The sequence below is a fragment of the Balaenoptera musculus genome, chromosome 15 (genome assembly GCF_009873245.2).
Source record: "Balaenoptera musculus isolate JJ_BM4_2016_0621 chromosome 15, mBalMus1.pri.v3, whole genome shotgun sequence".
In the NCBI taxonomy this organism is placed as follows: domain Eukaryota; kingdom Metazoa; phylum Chordata; class Mammalia; order Artiodactyla; family Balaenopteridae; genus Balaenoptera; species Balaenoptera musculus.
Genome location: NC_045799.1, coordinates 50,225,973 through 50,248,505, shown reverse-complemented (window position 1 = coordinate 50,248,505; position 22,533 = coordinate 50,225,973). Strand labels below are relative to the sequence as shown.

General features: G+C 63.4%; 1 protein-coding gene across 5 annotated transcripts in view; it reads right to left on the bottom strand.

Moving 5' to 3' along the window:
• Window positions 1-22,533, bottom strand: part of CACNA1H (calcium voltage-gated channel subunit alpha1 H) — a 63,685-nt gene that overhangs the window by 2,194 nt on the left and 38,958 nt on the right. Inside the window, exons 5-33 of one of the 5 annotated variants that reach the window (XM_036826869.1) lie at window positions 21,247-21,406; window positions 20,602-20,920; window positions 20,383-20,475; window positions 18,447-19,224; window positions 16,794-17,236; window positions 14,749-14,900; window positions 13,799-13,984; window positions 12,936-13,053; window positions 12,484-12,639; window positions 12,208-12,298; window positions 11,842-12,050; window positions 9,824-10,234; window positions 9,215-9,315; window positions 8,929-9,052; window positions 8,782-8,850; window positions 8,464-8,648; window positions 8,060-8,186; window positions 7,736-7,861; window positions 7,345-7,434; window positions 6,920-7,112; window positions 6,280-6,297; window positions 4,930-5,081; window positions 3,998-4,107; window positions 3,724-3,857; window positions 3,436-3,506; window positions 1,855-1,933; window positions 930-1,051; window positions 406-838; window positions 134-291 (exon numbers count right to left, since the gene is read on the bottom strand). In XM_036826869.1, the coding sequence (XP_036682764.1) occupies window positions 134-291; window positions 406-838; window positions 930-1,051; window positions 1,855-1,933; window positions 3,436-3,506; window positions 3,724-3,857; window positions 3,998-4,107; window positions 4,930-5,081; window positions 6,280-6,297; window positions 6,920-7,112; window positions 7,345-7,434; window positions 7,736-7,861; window positions 8,060-8,186; window positions 8,464-8,648; window positions 8,782-8,850; window positions 8,929-9,052; window positions 9,215-9,315; window positions 9,824-10,234; window positions 11,842-12,050; window positions 12,208-12,298; window positions 12,484-12,639; window positions 12,936-13,053; window positions 13,799-13,984; window positions 14,749-14,900; window positions 16,794-17,236; window positions 18,447-19,224; window positions 20,383-20,475; window positions 20,602-20,920; window positions 21,247-21,406 (5,408 nt within the window). Of the gene's footprint in view, window positions 1-133; window positions 839-929; window positions 1,052-1,854; window positions 1,934-3,435; window positions 3,507-3,723; window positions 3,858-3,997; window positions 4,108-4,929; window positions 5,082-6,279; window positions 6,298-6,892; window positions 7,113-7,344; window positions 7,435-7,735; window positions 7,862-8,059; window positions 8,187-8,463; window positions 8,649-8,781; window positions 8,851-8,928; window positions 9,053-9,214; window positions 9,316-9,823; window positions 10,235-11,841; window positions 12,051-12,207; window positions 12,299-12,483; window positions 12,640-12,935; window positions 13,054-13,798; window positions 13,985-14,748; window positions 14,901-16,793; window positions 17,237-18,446; window positions 19,225-20,382; window positions 20,476-20,601; window positions 20,921-21,246; window positions 21,407-22,533 lie in introns of all 5 variants that reach the window. The other 4 variants (XM_036826867.1, XM_036826870.1, XM_036826868.1 and 1 more) reach the window with 4 other exon arrangements.

Sequence of the window (22,533 nt, the reverse complement as noted above, 5' to 3'; positions counted from 1 at the left end):
CAGGTGCCATCATCACAGGTTCCAGGGACACAGCACCTACTTCCCCAATGTCCCTGTCGCTCATCCTTCAAATGGGGAGGGAACCCCCACGGATCCCCCAGGCCTCAGCTGAGGACCGGAAGTCTCCTCCTACCTGTGTGCAGAGCAGCCGGCTGAGACGAGGGGAGCAGGCTGCACCCAGAGGGGTCAGGGCACGTTGGGTGTCGCCGCCCCTGGCCGGGGAGGACATGGCCGACGGGACCTGGAGGGATGGGCAGGACTCCTCGGGCGGCAAGTGGGCGGTGACCGGGCCTGGGGCAAGAAGGTGCCTGAAATGTGCATCCGCTGCTGGCCCCACCCCTGCCCCTGCCGGCCCTGGCCGGCCCCGCCCGCCCAGGTCCTGGCTGTCTCCGCGTGGGGCTGTACCCGAGGTGCCCGAGGCGCCCGCGTAGGTCTCCATCTCCACCTCCTGCAGAGGGTGGGGATGAGCGGCCGCAGCGGGCACCACGGGCCGGAACATGTAGCTGTCGTTGGGCAGCGAGAGCATCCTGGACACAGACACCTTGCGCACGACCAGCAGGTTGGGGGCGTCCGGCGAGGCACCCGGGCTTGGCGAGGCCGTGGGCCTGGGGCGGGCGGGGGGCCCCTGCGCCATCTCCAGCTCGACCTCCGCGTCCAGCTCGGCATCCTCGCGGGCCTCCTTGTTGCTCTCCTCCAGGTGCTTCATGAGCACGGCCACCACCACATTGACCAGCACGAACTGGGCCACCAGCACGAAGGTGACGAAGTAGATGGGCGAGATGGCCGGCAGGTAGCTGAGGCAGTGCTTGTCCTCACGGGCGCACTCCCGCAGCGTGTCCTGCAGGCGGAGGGCGGCGGGCAGGCTCCCACCTCTGTCTGCGGGGCCTTTCGTGGGCTCCCACCGCCCCGCCCACCGCGTGGGCCGGTACCTTCATGATCCCGTTCCAGTTGTCCCCCGTGGACACGCGGAACAGTGTGAGGAAGGCCATGCCAAAGTTGGAGAAGGTGGCGTGTCTGCTCAGGCCCTCGCAGGGGTTGTCCTCACTGCACTCTGCCGGGAGGGATCTGGTCAGACCGCCTGTCGGGGCCAGTCCGCACACAGGCCCTGCCCTCTCCCAGGGAGAAAGTCACGCTCCTCTGGGATGCAGGGTGGTGGCACAGCTCAGGGGCCCTGGCAGGTGGGTGCCTTCAACACAGGCCCAGCTCTGCATCAGCATGCCCCCCTTCTGTTCTGAGGAGTAACAGGGCTGCCCTGGGCAAGAGGCGGCCCAGATCCAGGTTGTGGGGCACTAGCTGCTGGGTCTGAGGAGTCCCCTCTGGGCAGACCCTGAACGGTGACAGCCGCCTCACTCACCTCACAGGCAGGCCCACTGGTGGCTCCTGGAACCCACTGAGCCTTCAGTGACACCCAAAGGGGAGGGGGCTCCCACAGGGTCTGGGCTGCCACGAAAGGTTCCCACGGGTCCCTGCCCGGACTAGCCAGAGCCTCACGCCTGGGGATCTGAGGAAATCCTTGGTGACAATTAAGGACTTGCTGCAACATGTCCCCTGGGGACCAGGTAGAGTTCAGGTCACACCTGCATGTGGGCACGTGCACCCACACTCATGTGCAGCTCTGTCCTCCTGGCCTGTATGAACACATGTGCGTATCTGTGTGCACGTCATGGGTCTGCCACAGCACTTCTCCATGTGCCAAGTACATGGTCACCTCACGGTGAAGGGCTGACGGGAGCAGGGGCCAGGGCCTCAGCCTGGCCAGCACCCGGAGCCGTCTGCGGACTGTGTGCTCATGCGTGATGCTGTGCCTTCGGGACCCCGTGTCTAGAGTGTGGGCCACGGCGTGGCTGCACTCACCGAGCCTCCCAAACAGCTCCACTCCCAGGGCAGCATAGATAAAAAACAGGAGCATGAAAAGCAGGCCGAGGTTCCCTACCTACATAGGAGAGAAGCAGAATGAGGTCAGTGGGGCCTCAGTCCCACCCCACCCCCTTTACCCAAGACCCGCCCAGCAGGGGATCAAGTTCCTGGGGACTGCCTCGAGCCCTGTTCTTAATCCATCCCTCTTGGCCTCGGAGCTCCTGTGGCCCCCAGGGCTCCCTGTCCTGCCTGGTGCCCAAGGCCCCTCTGCTGGCCTCTGCCCCTGCTTGGCTCCTCATGCCCACCCTGCACCCAGGGTGCTGCCTCCAGCTCCTCTGCTCCTCAGAACCTGGGAGGCGTCCCGAGGGCTCTGGTGGACTCTGTGCAGGGCCTGCCTTCAGCCTCAGGGTCCGCACCGCAAGGTGAAGGCTGAAGGTCTGCAGACAGTGAGGTCTGGCCTGACCCCTGCCCGAGGCTCTTCTGTGAACTTGCTGCCCACCCTCCCAGCGCCTGCTCACGCTCACTCTGGGCTATGGGGTGGGGGGCTGCGCAGGGGCACCCTCACACGCCTCCCTGACCCTGATGTGGCTGCTCCCCCTCTTCTCCAGCACCTGCTCCAGCCCCCAGAGGCATGGCACTGGGGCGTGGCCAGGCCCGGGTTTCCCATCCTCCACCCCCACCCCTTCCCGTCACTCCCACAGACACTGGGCAGGCTCCAAGGAGCGCTGAGTATAACTCAGGGCTGAGGAATCCTGCTAAGGGGGCCAGTGGGGGCCGGCTGAAGGTGGAGGGCGTGGAGGGCTGGGGGGTTAGTGGGCAGCTGGGGAGGCAGCTGGGTGGATAGAAACATGCTGGGCTGGTGGACAGACAGCTGGCCAGGAGGGCTGGATGCTGGACAGCTGGACACCTGGTAGATGGGTGGACAGACAGCTGTCTGAATGGACAGACAGATGTGTGGGTGGCTGGGTAGCTGGAAAGCTAGTTGAAAGGGCTAGATCCACGGCCAGATGGACATGTGGATGGATGGCTGGTCAGGCGGACTGGCAGACGGACTGAATACTGCACAGATGGGGCGATAAGACTTTCAGCTCAAGAGACCACAAAGGATCAGTGTGGTGGCTGTTGGGCACAGGACGCGAGGACGCAGGGCCTGAACTGGCTCCAGAGGAGAGAGGCCTTTGGCCAACACCTGAGCCCTGGGTGTGGTCCTCCAAACTCGCCAAGCACACCTTTGCCACAGGCTCTGCCCTCTGCCCAAATCCCACTGCGTCCAGAATTACACTGGGGGATATAGGCACTGGTCATTGGTCTTCCCCAGAGAGACTAGACTGAGGCCCGGAAGGCAGGCAGCATGCCCCTCTCACAGCACAGTCCAGCAGCTCAGTTACTCCCTGTACCCGGCAGGGAGGGGGGTTGGTAACTACAGTTGCCGCGAGATGGGACGACCACGTGAACGAGTGCTGATTGACAGTGAGTGAGGCCCCCCCCTGAAGCTTTGCCCTCTTGGGGGCGTCTGTGATGCCCACCCCGGGAGCAGGGAAGCCAGACCCAGGCCCAGCCCCTGAGCTGCCGACCTACCTGGGGCAGCGCCTGAACCACTGTGTCCAGCAGGGCCCGCATACCCGTGGCCATCTTGAGCAGCTTCAGCACTAGGGCCGGGAGCCAAGCGTTAGCGGGGAGGGGGTGGGGCCGGTCTGACCCTCTCCTGGCTGGCCAGACCCGGACCACCCGTCCCCCCACTTCCCGTCACCAGCATAGTCCACCAGGGTGGGGTGAGGAACGACATGGGGTGGGTGGACACCTGAGCCCTGTCTACCGGCCCTCCTGACAGCCCGGAGACCCTGGTGGGACAGGTGGGTGGCCTACCGCGGGCGATGCGGAGCACACGCATGATGCGGATGATGGTGGGGTTGATGGGCAGCGCCGCGTTCATCTCTATCTCCTCCAGTGTGATGCCCATGATGGACAGCAGGACGATGGCCAGGTCCAGCTGGTTCCACCTGGGCCGGGCGGGCAGGTATGACTCAGTGCTGGCCACTGCCTCTTCCCCAGCCACCCCAGCCCTTCAGAGCACCAGGAGTCCCCTCCCTGTCCCCTGGGAGTGTCCTGGTGTCACCACAGGGCATCCTGCTCCACACACCTGTCCTTGAAAAACCTCCGGAACCCAAACGCCACCAGCTTCAGCACGGCCTCAAAGACGAAGACGATGGTGAACACATAATTGCAGTACTTGAGGGCCTCGTCCAGAGACTGGGGACGGAGTGTCAGGCTCCTGAGTGTCAGACTCCCTGCCTGGCTGCCCCTTCCCCCCCGTCCTCCTGGCCCCTTGCAGCACTGGACGCCGCCCCCCCCCACCCCACCACACCGCACCCATGCCCTGCCCACCCTGCTCCATCTCTCTCCGCTGCTGACCTGGGTACCTCCTCAGATACGGGACAGGTCGCAGCTATTACTGGATGCAGGTCTGTGCTGGGCTGGGGAGGGCTGCCTGAATTTACCCTCGCAGCCTTCTGGGGACAACTCTCAGGTGGGGGAACCTGTCCCTCGGAGCCCAGACTGCTGGCCCTGCCTGGACCAGAGCCACCCGCAGCCCAGGGCAGGGGCCAGCCCACCGGATGGGCTCAGCTTCAGCCAAAGAGTCAGAGGCTCTCTGCTGTTCTAGGAGGAGGGGGCGTCCCTGTCTTTAATGAAGTGGTGGCGATGCGATCGGAGGACATCTCCCTCTCTCAGTCTGGCCTTTCCTGGACTGTGAAATCCACAGTCTGGGAAGCTGGACTCGGGGACACTCCCTTAGCCAGCATTTTGGATGGAACTTCTCATGGGGTTGGGGAGGCCCTTGGGGCAGGTATGCCCCGGGAGTTTCCACTGGTTTTAAAGGAAGGAGGACCCTTTGTTCCAGCCACACATCCATGTACCCCATAAACCCCGGTGAGGACTCAGGCACTGCTGCAGACCTGGGGCCCCCAGTTCTTAGGGTAGCCCCACCTCGCTGAGCAACGGACCCCACCCGCGGCCCTCCCCGCTGCAGGCCTGGAGGCAGGGTGGGTGGGGTGTCCAGGCAGCGAACCCCACCTTGGGCTGGTTGTAGTGCTCCATGGACATGGTGATGACGTTGACGCCGATGATGAAGGTGATGAAGAGGTCCAGATAGTGACTGGTGCACAGAGAGTGGATGGAGCGACGCGTGGGTGAGTAGTCCGCATAGTAGGGCCGGCGCTGGGCCTCTGTGGGGAGAGGGCCGTGGTGAGGGGGTGGGTGGGGTGGGGTGGGAGGGCTGCCTCCCAGGGGCTGGAGGGTAGAGGTGCTGGGGGAGGGCCCAGGCTCAGACGTGGGCCTCAGGGGCAGGTCACCCACCGACCTACTCCACCAAGAGGGTCCCAGCCCCAGGGCAGACCCCAGGAGTGGGCCTGGAAGCTGAGACCCCACCTGGGCCCTGCCTTGGGGCCCTGCCGAAACCCCGCCCTGCCGGGAGCTCCCAAGCCAGGGCCTGTGTGATCTCTCTCCTGAGCTGGCATCAGGGTTCAGAGACACCTCAGTGATGAAGGGTGGGCAGATGGGAGCTTTCTTGGGGGGCAGGGCAGGGTGGCCTACCACACCCCCATCTTCCAGGCTGGGCATGTGCTGCCTTCTGGCCCCCAGGCCCGGAGTCCCTCCACTCCCTGTGCTCCAGGAGGCCAGTGGGCATCTGCCTGCTGTCTGGAGTCTGCCTGCTCTCCGGTCCATCTGAGGTTGATGGGCATGACCTGGGTGGTGGGGGGAGGTTGTGTATCTCCCAGCAGGTCTGTCTGCACTAAATGCTCCACCTGCTGTAACTCTTTAGGGCAGATCAGTGCCCACTGAGCTCCCACTGGGTGAGGGCATAGCTGCCACCACTGCATAGGGGACCCACCTCGGCCACAGAACCCCGTGGGCAGGGACCAGGGAGAGCGGGGGCCGACGGGAACCGACCCCTCCCTGGGGCCCGCATGCTCCTTGGTCTGGCATGCGGTCACTAGAAATCTTGGCTCAGCTCTTGCAGCCAAAGGGGCCAGTGACCAGTTGGGCCAGGCCAGCACTGAGGACAGGGAGTAGCCACCAGCCGGCAGGCGTCCCAGAGTGCAGCAGAGAAGCAGTCAGGCATGTAGGTCGGGTGGAGGAACACACACGAGCTTGAAGGCAGCAGCGTGGGCACCAGGCAGGCAAGCCAGCAACCCTTCCTCCCACTGGCGCCCAAGCCAGCAACCCTTCCTCCCACTGGCGCCCGGCGCCCACCCCAGCCGTCCCGTGCCCACCCTGCGGTGGACCCCAGTGGGCTTGGCACCCGCCTGCGATGTCCACCCTTCCCTGTGGCAGTGGCAGAGGGATGGAGGTCAGGCCAGTCCGCAGCCCTGTGCAGTGGCCGGCAGAAGTGGGGGTTAAGGCATGCAGGGCGGGGGCAGGTACCTGGGTTGGGGAAAGTGCCTGGAAAGACAAGGAGATGGTCTGAGCTGGCCGCGGTGGGCGGGGCCAGGAGACACCACGCGGTGGGCGGACAGCTCAGCAGCCCCTCCTGGAAGAGGCCCTCTTTGCTCCCCAGCTGGGTGGGGTTTTCTAAGACCCTCTCTCTGTCTTGGATGGCTCTGCTTGCTCCCCCCACCGTGGCGTGAAAACTCATGGGGTGAACCTGCCCCTGAGGTGGTGGGGGGTGGGGACTGGGGTCTCATCCATGCCCTGTGCCTTTTGGGAAGGGACCCCACCTCCTGCTGCAGCCATCCTTCTCTGAGGGCAAGAAGGGCAAGCGTGCAGAGCCACTCGGTGAGGCCGGAGTTGCGGGTGGGGCAAGGGGACTGGGGCCAGGTAGGGGGCTCCGGGGCCAGGCTGCTGAGCTGCTGCCTGGGTGCTGCCTGCACAGCCCTGCGCCGAGCACGAGGGAGACCCGGGCTTAGGCCAGCAGCAGCCAGGTCTCAGAGCCGCCCTTTGGCTGGTCCCCCGGTCCCCCGGTCCCCAGCCACCCTCCCACAGGTGAAAGGGGGTGCTCAGGCAGGTGGAAAGGCTGGGGTGACGCGCAGGTACCGACCCGCCACCGCCACCGGGAGCGCCTTACTCCTGCGTTTCCTCTCCAGGCGCCGCTGCCTCTTCTCTTCCCGCCGCCGCGCCTCCTCGGCCTCCTGGTGCTGCCGGCACTTGTGGAAGTTCTCCACCACGACGCCCACGAACATGTTGAGCACAAAGAAGCTGACGATGAGCAGGAAGGAGATGAAGTAGAGCAGCATCCAGGGGTTGTGGTTGGGCACCGGCTGCGGCACAGGAGTGGCACGTGGGTGCCTGCCCACGAGGGTGCCTGCCCACGAGGGTGCCCCTCCCGGGCACGGCCCCTGCCTGCAGGGTAGCTCTGGCCCCCGACGTGGAACTCTCCAGAAGTTCTCAGAGGCCAAAGGCGGCCTCTCGGGGAACATTCCCTGAGATGACCAGAGGACACGGGAAGAAAGGTCTGCTTGGAGGAGCAGGGCTGCCCACCACCCACCGCACCTGCTGGTCTATGCCCACGGCGTCCAGCCCGTCGTACATGATGTTCACCCAGCCGTCCTTGGACGAGAGCACGAACAGGGACATCAGCGCCTGCGAGGCCAGAGCAAGGTGGTTACTTCTGGACGTGGCCTCCTGCCGGGGAGACACCCCAAATGACCACACCCCCTACCACGGCCCCACGCACAGCAGACCCACCCACGACTCGCAAACCCGCCATGCCGCTCCCACCTTAGAGATAAGGACGAGGTTAGGTGAGGTCACCCCCGCCAGGCTTGCCCCCCATCCCGACCCCCACCCCACACCCCAGCCTTGCCCACCATCCCGACCCCCACCCCACACCCCAGCCTTGCCCACCATCCCGACCCCCACCCCACCCCCCAGCCTTGCCCACCTGGCCCAGGTTGTCGAAGTTGTACTTGCGTCGCACCCAGCGGTAGTGCGCAGCCCAGCACTCGGCCTTAGTGGAGATGTTCCTGGTGTCGGCGCCCTCGCAGTAGTAAAACTTCCCCTTGAAGAGCTGACCAGGGCGGGGCAGTCACCCAGAGGGCCAGGCCTTGCACCCCCACGCTCCAGACCCACCCCCACGGGGCCTCCCAGAGCAGCCGGATAGAGAGCAACGTCTCTCTCGCTGCCTCCTTGGGCCTTGGCCCTCCCAGGGCTGCTATGCTGCTGCTGACCACAGACCACCGTCCCACAGACAAGCAGGGCTATGCACCTGCACCCCTAGGATGCCGAAGATGATGAAGAAGGCACAGCAGATGAGGACAATGTTTCCGATGGGCCTGAGTGACGATATCAGAGTCTCCACCACCAGCTTGAGGCCTGGGGCACGGCTGATGACCCTGGACGAGGAGCAGAAGAAACGCGCTGTTGAGCCCACCCAAGGGAGCTGCCACCAGACAGAAGGCCCAGCGCTGCAAAGACCCCACCCCCTGCTGGCCCCAGGCCTTTTCCCTCCCCAGCTCTGCCCCACCCTCTGGCTCCACCCCACCCTCTGGCCCTGCCCCATCCAGCCACAGCCCCGCCCATTCGTACCCTTCCCTTCCCCAAACTCCACCCCATCCTTCCATAGCCCTGCCCCGATCCCCGATTCAGGCCCTGCCCCACGGCCCAGTCTACCTCAGGGGCCGCAGTGTCCGCAGCAGGCGCAGCACACGCAGGATGCCCAGGATCTTGGCACCGCCGGCCGACGCCATGGCCACGATGATGTCAACCAGGGACACCAGGACCAGCAGCCCATCCAGTATGTTCCAGCTGCTCTGCAGGTAGGCATGTTCACCAGAGACCAGGCCCAGGGCCACCACCTGGTGGGTGCAGAGGAGGGGCTGGTGGACATATGTGCTGCACATGGGGCCAGGGCGGGGCCAGGGTGGGGCCACTGGGCAGGGCTGCGAGGCCAGACGGACAGACGCCTGGGCTCCCCTGGACACCCTGTACCTTCACCATCATCTCGGCCACGAAGATCGCCGTGAAGATGTAGTTGGAGATGCTGAGGAAGACGCGCTCCTGCAGGGGACAGGACGATGGGAGGGGCCGGCCACAACGGCGGGACCCCACCCCTCCCAGGCAAGGAGGGCGCCTCACGGTGCTGCCAGGGTCAATGTCGGGCCTCTCCAGGGCGATTGTGATGCAGTTGAGGAAGATGAAGACCAGGACGACGTGATCGAACATCTTGTGAGCGATGATCTTCTGGCAGGAGATGCGGAACCTGGGGGCCGGGGGTGGGGGTTCAGGGACAGCCCCGGCCAAGCCCTTGCTTCCCGTCCCCAAGGTCCCAGAGGAGGAGCACAGCGCTCACCACGTGGTAGGGACGCAGGGGCCCAGAGGGAGGGGTCAGCTTTCCCAAGTTTCTCCCAGGTGTGCCCCATACCTGTTCTGTGGGGAGAAGAGGTACAGGGCCCAGGGCTCGCGGCTCCGACAGCACTCGGGCTTGTAGGGTTCCAGCACTTTCTGCAGCCGGGAGCAGCAGCTCTGGGGAGGGGGGGGGTCCTCAGGGCCCCTCCCAGCCTGGCCAGCCCCCAGCCTCTCCTGCCTTCAGGCTCAGCCCTGTCCACCCACCCGGGCACTGGGTGAGGGATCTACGCTGAGAGTCCAGGGGGGTGCCGGTAAGTGGCCATCCTCAGATCCCTGCGCAGGTGGGCCTCCCAGCAGAACTGTCCAAGGCAGCAGAAGTGCCTAGCTGAGAAGGTGGTTCTGCTCTCTTCCCCTCTCCTCCCATGGGGCTCTCATTGGCTGACCGACTCCAGCTCAGAACAAGCCCTCAGCTGGAGGTGAGGCTGACCCTGGGGCGAATCCCACTCCAGAGCTCCCTGTGGATCAGCTGAGGCCACACCAGCCAGATCAGCTCCTGCCCAGCTTGTCCTGCTTCCCTCCCCCATCCCAAGGGCCTCCCATGAACGCTGCTCCCGAGTCCCCACCTGGGGAACCAGCCCACGACAGGGGGAGGCGAGGGGCTGACGTGAGGCCCACCCCCACTCACATCCTCCACATCATCGTCAAACTCGGCCGTGTCCTCCTTGTGGCTGTCGATGCGCAGGAAGAACTCGCTGGGCAGGGCCAGCCCGTTGCAGTCGTGGAGCTTGGTGGGCAGCAGGGCGGCTGGCCGCGGGGGCCGCAGGTCGAGCGTGCTGCGGTGGTCCAGGGACTCGGCGCGCCGCAGCGGTGTGGCACGTGTGCCTGGCGAGGCTCCCGCACCAGGCCTGCTGTCCTCGGCCTCCTCGTCCGTGCTGCCGCTGCCCTTGCCCTCGCCGGACAGCAGCGACTCACGCTCCCCGCACTGGCTCCGGCGCTTGAGGCTAGGTGCGCGGCCCAGGCTGTTCCAGCTGGAGCGCCGGCTGCTCCAGGCGCTGTTGGGGCCCCAGTGGGTGCAGGGCGAGCTGCGGAGGCTGGACTGCGGGGAGGGGGCAGGAGTGAGCAGGTCGGACGCCCCCCCCAATTTACCCCCAAACATCCTGGCCTCAGGGGCACCTGGCACAGGGACCTTTCGCATCCAGTGGCATCACCATTGACACCCGTGGGTGACATCTGTACGTAGATCATCTCCTTTAGCGAGCGGACAGCCCTGCTAAGGAGAGACACTAGCGGCACTGAACCTTCAGTGGGGCACCTGTGGCGCACAGTGGGTTGACAGCTAGCTGGAGAGACAGCCAGCAAGCGTCAAGAGCACTGAGTGGGCCTCCCGGGCCTGCTCGAGGACCAGAGGGTGGGTGAAGGTTATCAGCGGGCCTGGGACCAGCCACGGACCAGGCATCCTCAGATACCTTCGAGCAGCTGAACTGGATCTCTGGGGAGGGGACCCGCATCAGTTTCTAGTTGGCAGACTCTGGACTTGCAAAGAGAAGCCAGGCGCTGCTTATCCAGGAGATAAACTGGACTGTGGTCCGGGGACTTCACCTTTGCTGTGCCTACCCTCTTTGCCCTTCATCGTTTTCACCTCAGGGGTCCAGCAGGAGCTGAGCTGGAATCCTTGCTCAACAGCTCCTGTCCTCCTCCCAGGGACTCCTAGCAGCTTGGCTGTGATGCATCTTGTTGCTAGATCACTCGGCCCACCCAAGGCTCAGCCCTGCACCTTTTCTGTTACCAACACACAATCGTCCTGCCTTGATGGTTTGCCTGGACTTTCCTCCAGGTTCATATCCCCGTGCTTTCTCTCCACGGTTAGCTTGTCCTGCTCTGCCCACCTCTCCCGGGCCCTTCTGAGAAGCCCAGAAGCCGGCTCTGGCTGTGTCTGCTGGGGGCGGTGTTTTCTGGGTTTGTCTGGAAAGACCCTGTGGGCTCCAGCTCCGCAGGGTGCTGTTGGTCGTGATGCACGGAAGCCTCTGCCCGGCTTCTGTCACCTGCTTCACATACTCAGGTTTTTTTGTATTTTTGTTTCTTTTTTTATCTTTGGCTGCGTTGGGTCTTCATTGCTGCGTGCAGTCTTTCTCTAGTTGCGGTGAGCGGGGACTACTCTTCCTTGCGGTGCGCGGGCTTCTCATTGCAGTGGCTTCTCTTGTTGCAGAGTACAGGCTCAGTAGTTGTGGCTCGCAGGCTCTAGAGCGCAGGCTCAGTAGTTGGGGCACACGGGCTTAGTTGCTCCGTGGCATGTGGGATCTTCCCGGACCAAGGCTTGAACCCGTGTCCCCTACATCGGCAGGAGGATTCTTAACCACTGCGCCACCAGGGAAGTCCCACATATTCAGTTTCTTACACCTTTTTGCCATCCTTCTCTGTTTTCCCCTTCTTGTACGCTGTGTGCTTTGCCAGCTTTTATCTATGATTGCATATTGGAAGATAAACTTCCGGCCTGACAGTCTACTCGCCTGTTCATACTCCTCCCACAAAAACGGCAGCTTCTGGCTCCATTTATAGAAAACAAAGCACTCAGGGCCAAGGGATTCCTGGGGTATGACTGGGGGGGGGAGTGCGCAACCCTCACTCATCTCTGGGGAAGGCCTAAGGAACTGGGTGGGTGGAGCCTGAAGGTGCCCTGAAGCCAGGGCAGGGGACCATCCCTACCAGAGACTTCTGGTCCCCCAGCTGGGGGTCCACGGAGCTGCTGCTGCCACGTCGTGAGTCCAGGAGGCCAGGGGCCGCGTCCAGGTGTGGGGAGCTCTTGGGGGTGGGCATGGGTGTGGCTGCTGTGCGCATGATGAGGGGAGGGGGCAAGCTGCCCTGGCCCTCCAGGTGCCCATTGGGGGTCACCGCCAGCGAGTACATCTTCATCTCTGGGCGGGGGGAGGAGGCCGCTTGAGCCTGCAGGGCTCCCAGGAAGGATAATCTGCCCACCCAGGACCCGCCCACAGGAGTCCCAGCTGTGCCCAGACAGGCAGGCAGCGACCCCTCCATCCTGTCCCTGTCCCGCCCCCTCACCCGCATGTGCACCTGTGGCCCTGAGGTCTCTGAACTTGTCCAAGTCCTCCTCCAAGTGGGTGGAGGTCTTGTCTTCATCTGTGTCGGACCTGGTGGCATCGCCCTGTGCCCGAGGAGCACACAGTACACGTGAGGCTCCCCTCAGGTGGAAACCCCCTACAGGAAGGCCAGGCCAGCACGGGGGTGGGTGTGGACAGAAGGGCCCAGTGGATGGAGGACGGAGTTCTCTCCATGTTGGTCTGCCCAATGTGCCTGGCTCCCACTGCCTCCCCTGGAAGCCCCCCTCACCTCCGCCTGGAAGCCCTCCACAAGGATGGCCACCAGCAGGTTGAAGAGCACGTAGTTGCCAAAGGTCATGAGGGCCACGAAGTAGAGGGCAGCCCAGGAGGAGGTGGAGGCCATGCCGTTGTAGAGGACAACGTTCCAGTCCTCCTGGGTGAGGATCTGGGGGAAAGGGGTGGCAGGGCAGAGTGGGCCCAACATGGGGGCCGAGGGGGTGCCAGGACGGTGGGCCTGGCTGTAGAAATGCTGACAGGCCCTTAGGACCAGAAGGAGCTCTGGACAAGTGAGACCAGGTCCACCGCCCCAGGGGCCAGGATCAATGTCCCTGCTGCTGTTCACAGCTCGTCACTCACTGTGGCCTTGGACAGGCCTCAGCCAGCTCTGGGGCTGTTCTGAGCAGGGCTGTGGCTCTCCAGGGACTACCACGTACATGAGGGGATGGCCCCGCCTGGCTTTACCTGGAACACGGTGACGATGGCCCACAGCAGGGAGTCAAAGTTCTTCCTGTCAGGGACCGTGTCTCCAGTGTCTGTTTTCAGGCTGAATTTGCAGCCAAAGAGGTGCATTCCGAGGATGCTAAGGGCGGCAGACAGGGGTGCGGTGAGTGCAGGGGATGGGGCACAGGTGGGGGGGTATGGGGGGTGCTGCCTGGTCACCTCCACACCCAGCAGCTGTCCCTCTACACCTCCCCCCGGACCCCCAGCTTTCTGATTTGCAGGGCCCTCCCAAGTGCCCATGGCCGAACTGTTTCCACTGTATAGGTGGGAAGACCAAGGCCAGGAATAGGAGGGACAACCAGAGGCCACTCTGGCTTCAGGCAGCAGCCAGGACCTGAGGTGCCTGTCTCACCCAGCCTACCTGGGGCTGCCCTCTGCCCTAGCCTCCTCCCCAAGGCCTGAGGCCCCGGGCCAAGCTGGCCCACGGCAAGGGCTCAGCAAACAGCAGCTGAAGCAAGAAACTCCAGCCTGGCTGCCCCGCCCCTTCTCTGCCTCCCTCATTCTTGGCTTTTTTGGGGGGGTACAATCCCCGATCCACCCATCTGGGGGCCAGTCCCATCACCCCACTCAACTATGAGCCGTGGGAGCAGAGCCCAGTATGCCGGTGCCTGGCTCAGAAGGTGCCCAGTCAGTCCTGTCGAAAGGAACCAATGACTGAGTTTCTGCTGCTGCTTTGAGGCTCCTGGCACCCCGGGCCCCAAAGCCAGAGAACAGGGCCAGCGTGGTGGGAGGGGCCTCCCCTCTGGGGCAGGCATGTGCTCAGTGCCCCAGGCCTTTCCCTCGCAGCCACAGGGGGCAGGATGACCCCCACTGCGCGTGCCCACCTGAAGATGAAGATGAAGAGCATGAGCAGCATGCAGAAGGTGGCCACGTTGTCCATGGTCTTCATGAGCACCACCAGCTGGCGCCGCAGTGCGGGCATGAAGCGCACCAGCTTGAGCACCCGCAGCAGCCGGAAGGTCCGCAGCACCGACAGCCCGCCGTCTGCCTGCCCGATGATCTCCCACACGCTGTGGGCAGGCCGAGGCTCAGGAGGGCCTTCTCTGGCCACGCATCCCTGTGCCCACCCTGACCTTGGGATACCCTCTTCCCAGAAGCAGGAACACCAGCCCGGGAGCCACCGTGGCCTCCGCTCAACCCCATTCTGGGAGCAGGTTCAGCTGCATCAAGGCATCGACAGGGCTGAGGGATGGTGGTGACATCTCTGAAGGCTCCTAATCAGCTGCTGTCCTGCTGGCTGCCCGACCCCCAGAAGCTGCCCAATCAGAAGCTTCTCAGTTGAGGGCCTTTCCTGGTCCTACGCCTTTCAAGCTGTGCCTGGCTTGTCTATTCTTGTTAGGGTGGGGGATCCATTGACTCCTGAGGGTCCTGCTTCCTCCTGGGGAAGGGAATTCCCCCAGATTCTCCAATTCATTTCTGTGCTGATTTTGCTGTAGCAGACACCCCTCAGGCAAGCTGGCCTTCCTCAAAGGTTCTGAACCCTAAGTGGAGTCCGGCTGAGAGGCCGAAGGGCCACTGAGTGCCCACTCTGTTCCTGCAGGGAACAGCTCTACTAGATTCTACAAACTTTCACCTGAGATGTAGCTGACCTACCTGTGTGTACCCGACAGTGCTTGTGGGGAGGGGCAGGGATCCTGCCCCAAGACATCCCATCCCATGAAATGCTGCTGGCAGGGCCTCTCCTGCTGGCTGGGGCTCTGCTATGTGTGGGGGGCTGTCGCCTGACACTGGAGCCTCCCCGGCCCCTGTGGGCTCCCAGGAGGTGGGGACCCACCTGATGACCACGATGATGCCATCGAAGATGTTGTAGGGATTCCGGATGTAGCCCAGCGGACCGCAGGCCAGCAGCTTCAGCAGCATCTCCAGGGCAAACATGCTCGTGAACACGATGTTGCTGATCTCCAGGGCGTTGGTCAGCTCGTCAGGCTGAGGGCAGCGGAGACATCATCAGGGCCCACCCACAGCTCCCAGGGCCCCTCAGCAGGGGTGGGGGACCGCTCCACTGAACTAGGAGCAGGTAAGTCTGCATCAAGGGGTCAAGGGGCTGTGGCAGCATCTCAGAAGGAGCCTAACTGGCTGCTGTCTGCAGGAGAAAACAAGGACTCCAGCCATGTCCCCTCCAGCTGGACCCCAACCTGCCTGGCCCTCCTACCCTGACTGTCCCTGGCCCTCCCCAGGCCCTGCCTGACCTTCCCACCAGCATGTCTGAGAAACAGGGCTCCAGAGACTTCCCCAGACCCCACAAGCACAGGCCATGGGAAAAGGGGCTGGAGCAACTGCCTCAGGGTTCCAGGGTGGGCATGTGGGTGCACGGGGTGCAGAGCACACAGTTGGTGCCTCCCAAGAGCTGCCCTGATCCCTGGTGGCCTTGCACACCCTTCCTTGTCAGCAGAAGGCCCCAGAGGTCCCTGTCTTACTGGGGATGTGCTGGCCCGCCTGTGTGTGTGCACACCTGCACCAGTGTAAATGCTGGTATGTGTGTGTGCCAGTGTGTAGCCTGTTTGTGTGCACATGTGAGTTTGCATGTACCTGCATGTGCCATGCATGTGCACAGGGCCTCCCACGTGTACACGTCTGTACACGTCCACATCTGCACAGGTAAACCTTGCATATATGCGTGTGTGCACGTGCGTGTGTGTATACACGTGTGTGTGCAGAGGCTCTTCCTTACTGGGGATTCCCTCCAGCCTGCTGCTGTCCCTGCCTAGGTCTCACCCTCACAAAGAGAACCTCCCTGCCGGGGCTGCTGGAGGCTAACACTGCTGGCATTTTCCCTGAATTGCTCCAGGATGAAAGAACATAGCTTAAGTGACTTGAAAAGCCCAGAGGATGGAAAACGAGGAAGGCAACTTGGTCATTAAAAGTGAACTGGCCTCGGGGCTTCCCTCGTGGTGCTGTGGTTAAGAATCCGCCTGCCAATGCAGGGGACACGGGTTCAAGCCCTGGTCCGGGAAGATCCCACATGCCGCGGAGCAACCAAGCCCGAGCACCACAACTACTGGGCCTGAGCTCTAGAGCCCACGAGCCACAACTACTGGAGCCCGTGTCCCTAGAGCCTGTGCTCCACAACAAGAGAAGCCACTGCAATGAGAAGACCGTGCACCACAACGAAGAGTAGCCCCTGCTTGCCGCAACCAGAGAAAAAAGCCCACATGCAGCAATGAAGACCCAATGCAGCCAAAAAAAAAAAAGTGAACTGGCTTCGGTCCCCAGAGTGGATGCCCTCTCCCTGCTGGACCCAGTCGCTGCTCCTTCCTGGTGAGGCCCCAGTCCCGGGCAGGGGCTACTGGGGGGCCAGGCACCACCCCTACAATTCCTCCTCTGGGGGCCATTCCATACCACTGCCCTCTCCTGGCCACCCAGGGGTATTCCAGTGGGCACAGCCAGAAGGTCTGGCTCATGTAAGGGGGGGCCTCTCTCTGTGAGAACTGGGCTGTGGGAATCCCATCCTGAGAAGAGCACTGGGTGGCCTGGTGAGCGCCCTCGGCCCCCTGCTGCCTCTGGGATTGTGACTTCAAACCCCCACCCCAGACAGGAAGACCTCTAGGCAGAAGCCACGGTTTCTCCGTTCACCACTCAGCAGATGCCCAGCCAAGGAGAAGCATGAGCGTTTGCTGAGTGGCTGATAAAAACTGTCACAACAGCTGACATTCAGCTCTAACGCCATCCCTGTTCCCCAACCCCAGAAACCCCTCTGTGGGGCCCTGTAAGAGACTGAAGTCTCAAGGAGACACACGAGGAACGTGTTCCCTGGGGGTCGCTCCGAGAGCTGTCCATTCAGGCCCACTTCACCTCTGGAGGGTGCACCGGGCTGCCTACCTGCTCATGGTACTCGATGCCCATGCTCAGCGTGTTGGTGAGGATGGCTACCATGATGCCGCGGTTGAAGTACTTGCTGTCCACGATGCGGCGCAGCTTGCCGCTAAAGGAGGCCCAGACGCGGCCCAGCCCTCCCTGCTCGCCTGCCACCGCCCGCCGCTGTGCCCTCCGTCGCGTTCCTCCTGAGCCTGGCGTGTCCGCCGCTGGGGGTGGCTGCATGGGGTCACGGCGGTCCCCGTGCCGCACATCCCGTGTGAATTCGTAGACCCCGTTGCTGTCCGAGTCTCCGCTGTCTGAGTCACTGAACTCCAGCTCAGGGTCCTCCAGGGCGCTGGTGCAGTACGGGCAGCTACTCAGCTCACAGGTCAGCGTGCCCGCCTGGGGGCTGGGCAGGGGGCAGGGCACGCTCAGGCCTGACAGACGGCTGGGGGTCTGGCCCAGTCCTGCAGGGAGAAGGATGTGGGCAGCCTCAGGACGCTCAGCCGCAACACCAGGCGCCCGGGACCCACGTGCTGCTTGTGCAGACTGCCATGGGGTGAACGGTGTCTGTGCAGACATGCACATCGTACAAAGGCACACGCCTGGGCACTCACACCTGGGCATATGTGCACATCTGGGAACATTCATACACACTTAGGCACACACCTGAGCACATGCACAGACACACATGCCCACGCCTGGGCACTCACACCTGAGCACATGCATGCCCTGCACAAGTACTCTCTGTTCACTCAAGGATAAAAAGAGGCAGAGAGGCTCATCCGCCAGGGGGCCACGCCATCCACAGAAATATGACGTGAGCCACTTTCCAGCAGTCACGTTAAACGGATGACGTGACTGTGAACATCCCAGGTCACGATGCGCAGGAGCCATCGTTGCTCGGTGCTGCCTGCCCGGCTGAGTCTCTGGGGCCCAGGTGACTGCACCGGCGGCGGCTTAGACTCCCCACAGCCAGGAACCCTGCGGGGCCAACCTGCCCCAGTGGGCAGTGCAGGACTATAGGCATGTGCATTTTGACACACCCCGGTCACTGTGTGAGGACACTCACACCTCTACCCACTCCAGGCACCCCAAGGGCTACTGCCCGCGCACGCCACCTGGGAGGGCCTCAGTCTGCATGGGACCCCAGTGTCTGGGGTGGCAGTGTCCTGCCCGTCCCAGGTGGGTGAGGCCGGCACCTCAGGTGGGAGGACCGAGTATACTGGGGGGCACCCCGGCCCCTCTCTCCTCGGCCTTTGGGAGCTCTGTGACCTCGGCTTTCCCTTCCCTCTGCCCCAGCCTCAGTCTCCCCACCTAGAAAGGGGGCCGGCCACTCCTGAGAAATGACCAGGCCATGGACAGGTGGTCCGTCTCAGGGCCAGGCATGGGCAATGGGGCACAGCCCCAGGTTTTTTTTTTTGCTAGCTTCAGAATTCTCATTTCCACGTGGCAAATGCTCGTACCCCACTGAGCCGTCAGCTGCTCAGGGCTACAGGATGGACGGAGGTGCGGGGGGCACTTCTCCCATCTGAGGTGCCCAGAACACCCCCTTCTTCCTTTCATCCAGGGCTCCAAGGGAGGAAGGCTGGGCTCACGAGGGTTCGCACACAGGCGGGGATGTCCCAGGAGCCCGTCCCCCACTCCCCACTGCTCCCCACAGGGTGAGGTCCTTACCGTGCTCCCCGACCAGATGCTGGATCTTCTCGCAGGGGTCGGGGCTGCTCAGGCTCAGGGGGCTGTGCCCCCCGGCTCCCAGGGGTCCACCAGGACGCTTCCCCTTGGGCCCGGGGCCACCTTTGCCACTGCCTGCGGCCGAGGGCAGGATGGTGGGGTAGTTCATGGCGCCCAGCCCAGTGGCCAGCTTGAGGCCGGCGGCGGCAGTGGCCACAGCATGTGCCACCCGGGCCCTCTCCTGTGGCCCCTCCACGTGGCAGTCTGCATGGTACACGCTGTGCACTGACTCAGCGTCGGGGGGCCCACGCCCGGGCGAGGGAGGTGCTCCGGCCCGCACCAGCCTGGTGTCACCGCCGCCTGGCTCGGGGCCTGGCCGGCGTGGGCTGCCATGGCTGAAGTGGTAGTGGTGGTGGTGGTGGTGGTGGTGATGGTACACGAGGTGATGGATGGAGGTGGCGTGCCCTCCCGCCCGCCGTGGCCGCCACCCAGCACCCTGGCCGTGCGGCACGCCGCTGGGGTCCACCTTCTTGCGCCAGCGGCTCTGCCAGCGGGCATAGAGGCGGAGGCCACGGCGCTTCAGCTTGCGGCACACATGGCCCACGTACCGGAGGAGCTCCTCATAGCAGCTGCCAGGCTCTGAGAAGCTGGCCAGCGTGCTGTCGTTGGACAGGTAGCGGGCCCGCTGCTCCCGCATCAGCTGGTTCTCCCGCTGCTTCGTCTCCGAGAACTGCGTGGCGATCACCACTAGGCACAGGTTGATCATGAAGAAGGAACCCACCTGTGGCGGGCGGGAGGCAGTGAGCTCACCGGACAAGTGTCCCAGGGAGGCAGGGAAGCGGGGACACTGGGACTCACCGCCCTGGGCATTAGGATTGGGCAGGGCAGGAGACCAGGACAGCAGCTGTGGTTTCTACACAACTATCAAGCCCCTGATGAGAAAAATACTGAGCCCCACTGTGCGCTGCCCGTTCTAGGGGCCCAGGATACGGCCCCAGGGTAGCCGGCGGTGGCAGGGCACCCTGTGATGGGCAGGGTCCTTGCTGATCCGATGTTGAGCCCCAGCATTTGGGATGGGTGGTGCAGGGTAGGTGCTCCTTGCCTATTTGTAGACAGTTGCAGGACATGTGGGGAGAAACGCCTTCCCGTCATCTGTGTGGTTTGTCCCCTCGTCCTTCAGCTCTGTCCCCAGCCACACCCTCCCACCCGGGTCAGGCCTTCCTCAGCCCCCACGGCTTCACTGTCCTCTGTGGCAGGGTCACCGGGTGACACTCTGCTCTGTTTGTGTTTATGGTCTGAGATAAGGTGGGACGGGTGCCTGGTTTAATTCACTGCTGGTCTTTGCAAACCCTGCCCCAGGCACCAGGGGCCATTGAGAGAACCAAGTGAGGGCCACCCCTGGGGGCCACAATCCCTGTGGAGGGCTGTGCCTGGGGGAAACACCTATACTGTGGAGAACTGTGCTGAGAACCCATGTACACTGTGGGGGGGACTGTGACCCCAACAGGTGATCCTGACTCTCCTGCAGCCTCCTGATAGGACCTGGCCATGGGAGGGCCTGAGGGGCTGTCTGAGGTCTCTCTCTCCTCCCCACACACACAGGCTTCTCTGTCCTCCCAACCCTGCCCACCTCCTCCTGGGGCTGGACAGAGTCTCCCCCCGACTCCACCAAGGGCACCCACCCACCTGCCCTGGACATGATGGCCCTGGGTCTCTGCTGCCCCCGCCCTGCCCTATAGCTCAGTCAAGTGCAGGGACCCAAGAGGGCCAGCAAAGATGGCGCTGCGCCAGGGGCACAAGCAGAATCTCACTGGACCCCGGGGACAGGATGATGGCCGCTAACAGAGGAGGAGCTTGGGATCTGAGACAGGGCTGTCGCAAAGCGGGGGCGCCCCCCACCCCCCTCGCCCCGTGCGTCCCACTCCGCCCCTGCACTTACAATGATGAGCAGGATGAAGTAGATGAAGTTATAGAAGGAGTGGGCATCCATGACGTAGTACATGATGTCCACCCAGCCCTCCAGCGTGATCACCTGGGGGGACAGGCGGCTGGTCACACGGACGGCCCTGAGAGGGCGGCGGGCCCTCCTCGCCTGCCTGGCACCAGCCCCCAGGCCCCGCATGCTGGGCGCCCAGTGCAGGGGAGACCCAGAGCCCACCTGGAAGATGGCGATCCAGGCATAGCCGATGTTGTCGAAGCTGATGGCCCCGTTGTGTGGGTTGGAGTCGCCCGAGCGGCACACATTGTAGTACTGGTTCCAGTTGATGCAGGTGTGGTGGCCTGTGCCACCTGCGCCCTCAGCCTGCGGCTGCCCGTAGGCCTCCCAGCCCAGCGTGCACTCCACGCGCAGCTCGCGGCGGCTGGGGATGTGCGAGCACTTCTGCATGCCGTTGTCCCGGCGAGAGGAGCAGATGAAGGGGTTTTCCTCACCCTCCTCCGGCTGGTAGTATGGCCGCAGGAAGCTGAGGTTGCTGTTCCTGAAGGCACAGAGATGGAGAGACAGAGAGAAGCAGACAGACAGACACAGTCAGGCATAGATAGAAACAGACATTAAAACCAAAAGTGACAGAGACAGACCCAGGCCCACCAGTGCTAGTGCTGCTCCAGGAAGGGTGTGTCCCTGGAAACAGGGCCTGGAGGGGAGGAGCCTGTTGGGGAAAGAGCCTGTTAGGGGAGGAGCCTCTGGGTGGGGAGGGGAGGGGCCTGGAGGGGGAGGAGCCTGCTAGAGGAGGAGCCTCTGGGGGCAGGCCCTGGGAAGAGCAGGTTAGGGGCATGTCCTGCAGGGTGGGCAGGGCCCCTGCACCTGGCGAAGGTGCTGTCCAGGAAGCAGCGGTTGCGCAGCAGGCCAGCCCAAAGCTGGACACCCACGATGCCGAAGATGAAGAAGACAAAGAAGCAGAGCAGGAGGACGTTCCCGAGCATGGGCAGCGTGTCCAGCAGCAGCGTGACCAGGATCCTCATGCCTGCAGGTGGCAGGGCAGCCGGTCAGTGCAGCGGAGCCCTCCTGGGAATCCCTGAGGCCCCAGGCCCTCCTGGGAGCCCTGAGCCCTCTGCCATTCACAGATGGACATCAGCACCTCTGTGGGGGACATGAGCTGGGCCCCCCCAAGTCCAGCATGCCCCAAAGGACAAACATCTGCGGTAAGACCCCACAGAGGGGAGCAAGGCCATGGCCTGGAGGGGCTCAGGGCGGGAGGTCCCTGATCCTTGCGAATGCCGTATGGGACCACACTGCATCCAGGCAGGCCCCCAGGGTGACCAGACCAGGAGTCCCGCGGCCCCAGGCTCCTGCATGGGAGCAGCAGCCTGGGGGTCTTGCAGCAGATACTGGGTTCGGGAACCAGCGTTTCTTTCCATCCTCTGTGAGAATCACATTGAGCAGAGCCCTGCACTGGAGGGGAAGCAGGGGCTATGTGCACCCCAGGGCAGGAAGCGGCTTTTGAAGCTCTTGTTCCTGGGTGCGATGGGCTGCGTGTATGCTGATTATTTGAGGGAGTGGGTCAGCCAAGCCCCATGCGCCCCTTGGTCCCGGGCCTGCCCCCATCCCAGACCTCAGCGAGGATAAGACTTGTTTCCGGAAACAAGCAAGAGCTGACCTAAGGGTGCAGGCAGAGCCCTGGGCCAGGGGGCTGAGCCAGGGGGCCTCGTGGAGAGCAACCTGGAGCTGCTGGATGGCAGAGGTGGGACCCCTGGGGTCACAGGGGGGAATCACAGCTGGGAGAAGCACTGAAGTTTCAGAAATGGACAAGAGGAAGATTCATCAGGGACAAAGTGAGCACCACCCTGGCCAGACAGCAACTGGCTCAAAAGGCCACATATGATCCAGGGTCAGAGTGGACCCCAGGCAGCCAGAGTGAGACACAGCCTTGAACATGACCACTGGGGGCTCACTGCGAGGGGCACATGGTCCTGCCTGGGGAGGCACCCTGTTTAGGACCAGGACGTGTCCCCAGAGCGAGGCCAAGCTGCCGGCAGCAATTCTGGCCACTGCAGGCATTTGGTCTGAAGAGTGAAGATCTGTGTTGTGAAAGGGGCTGTATTATCACTTCACACACTGAAAGAGGGTCCAGGTGAGCGGACTGAGTGCCTG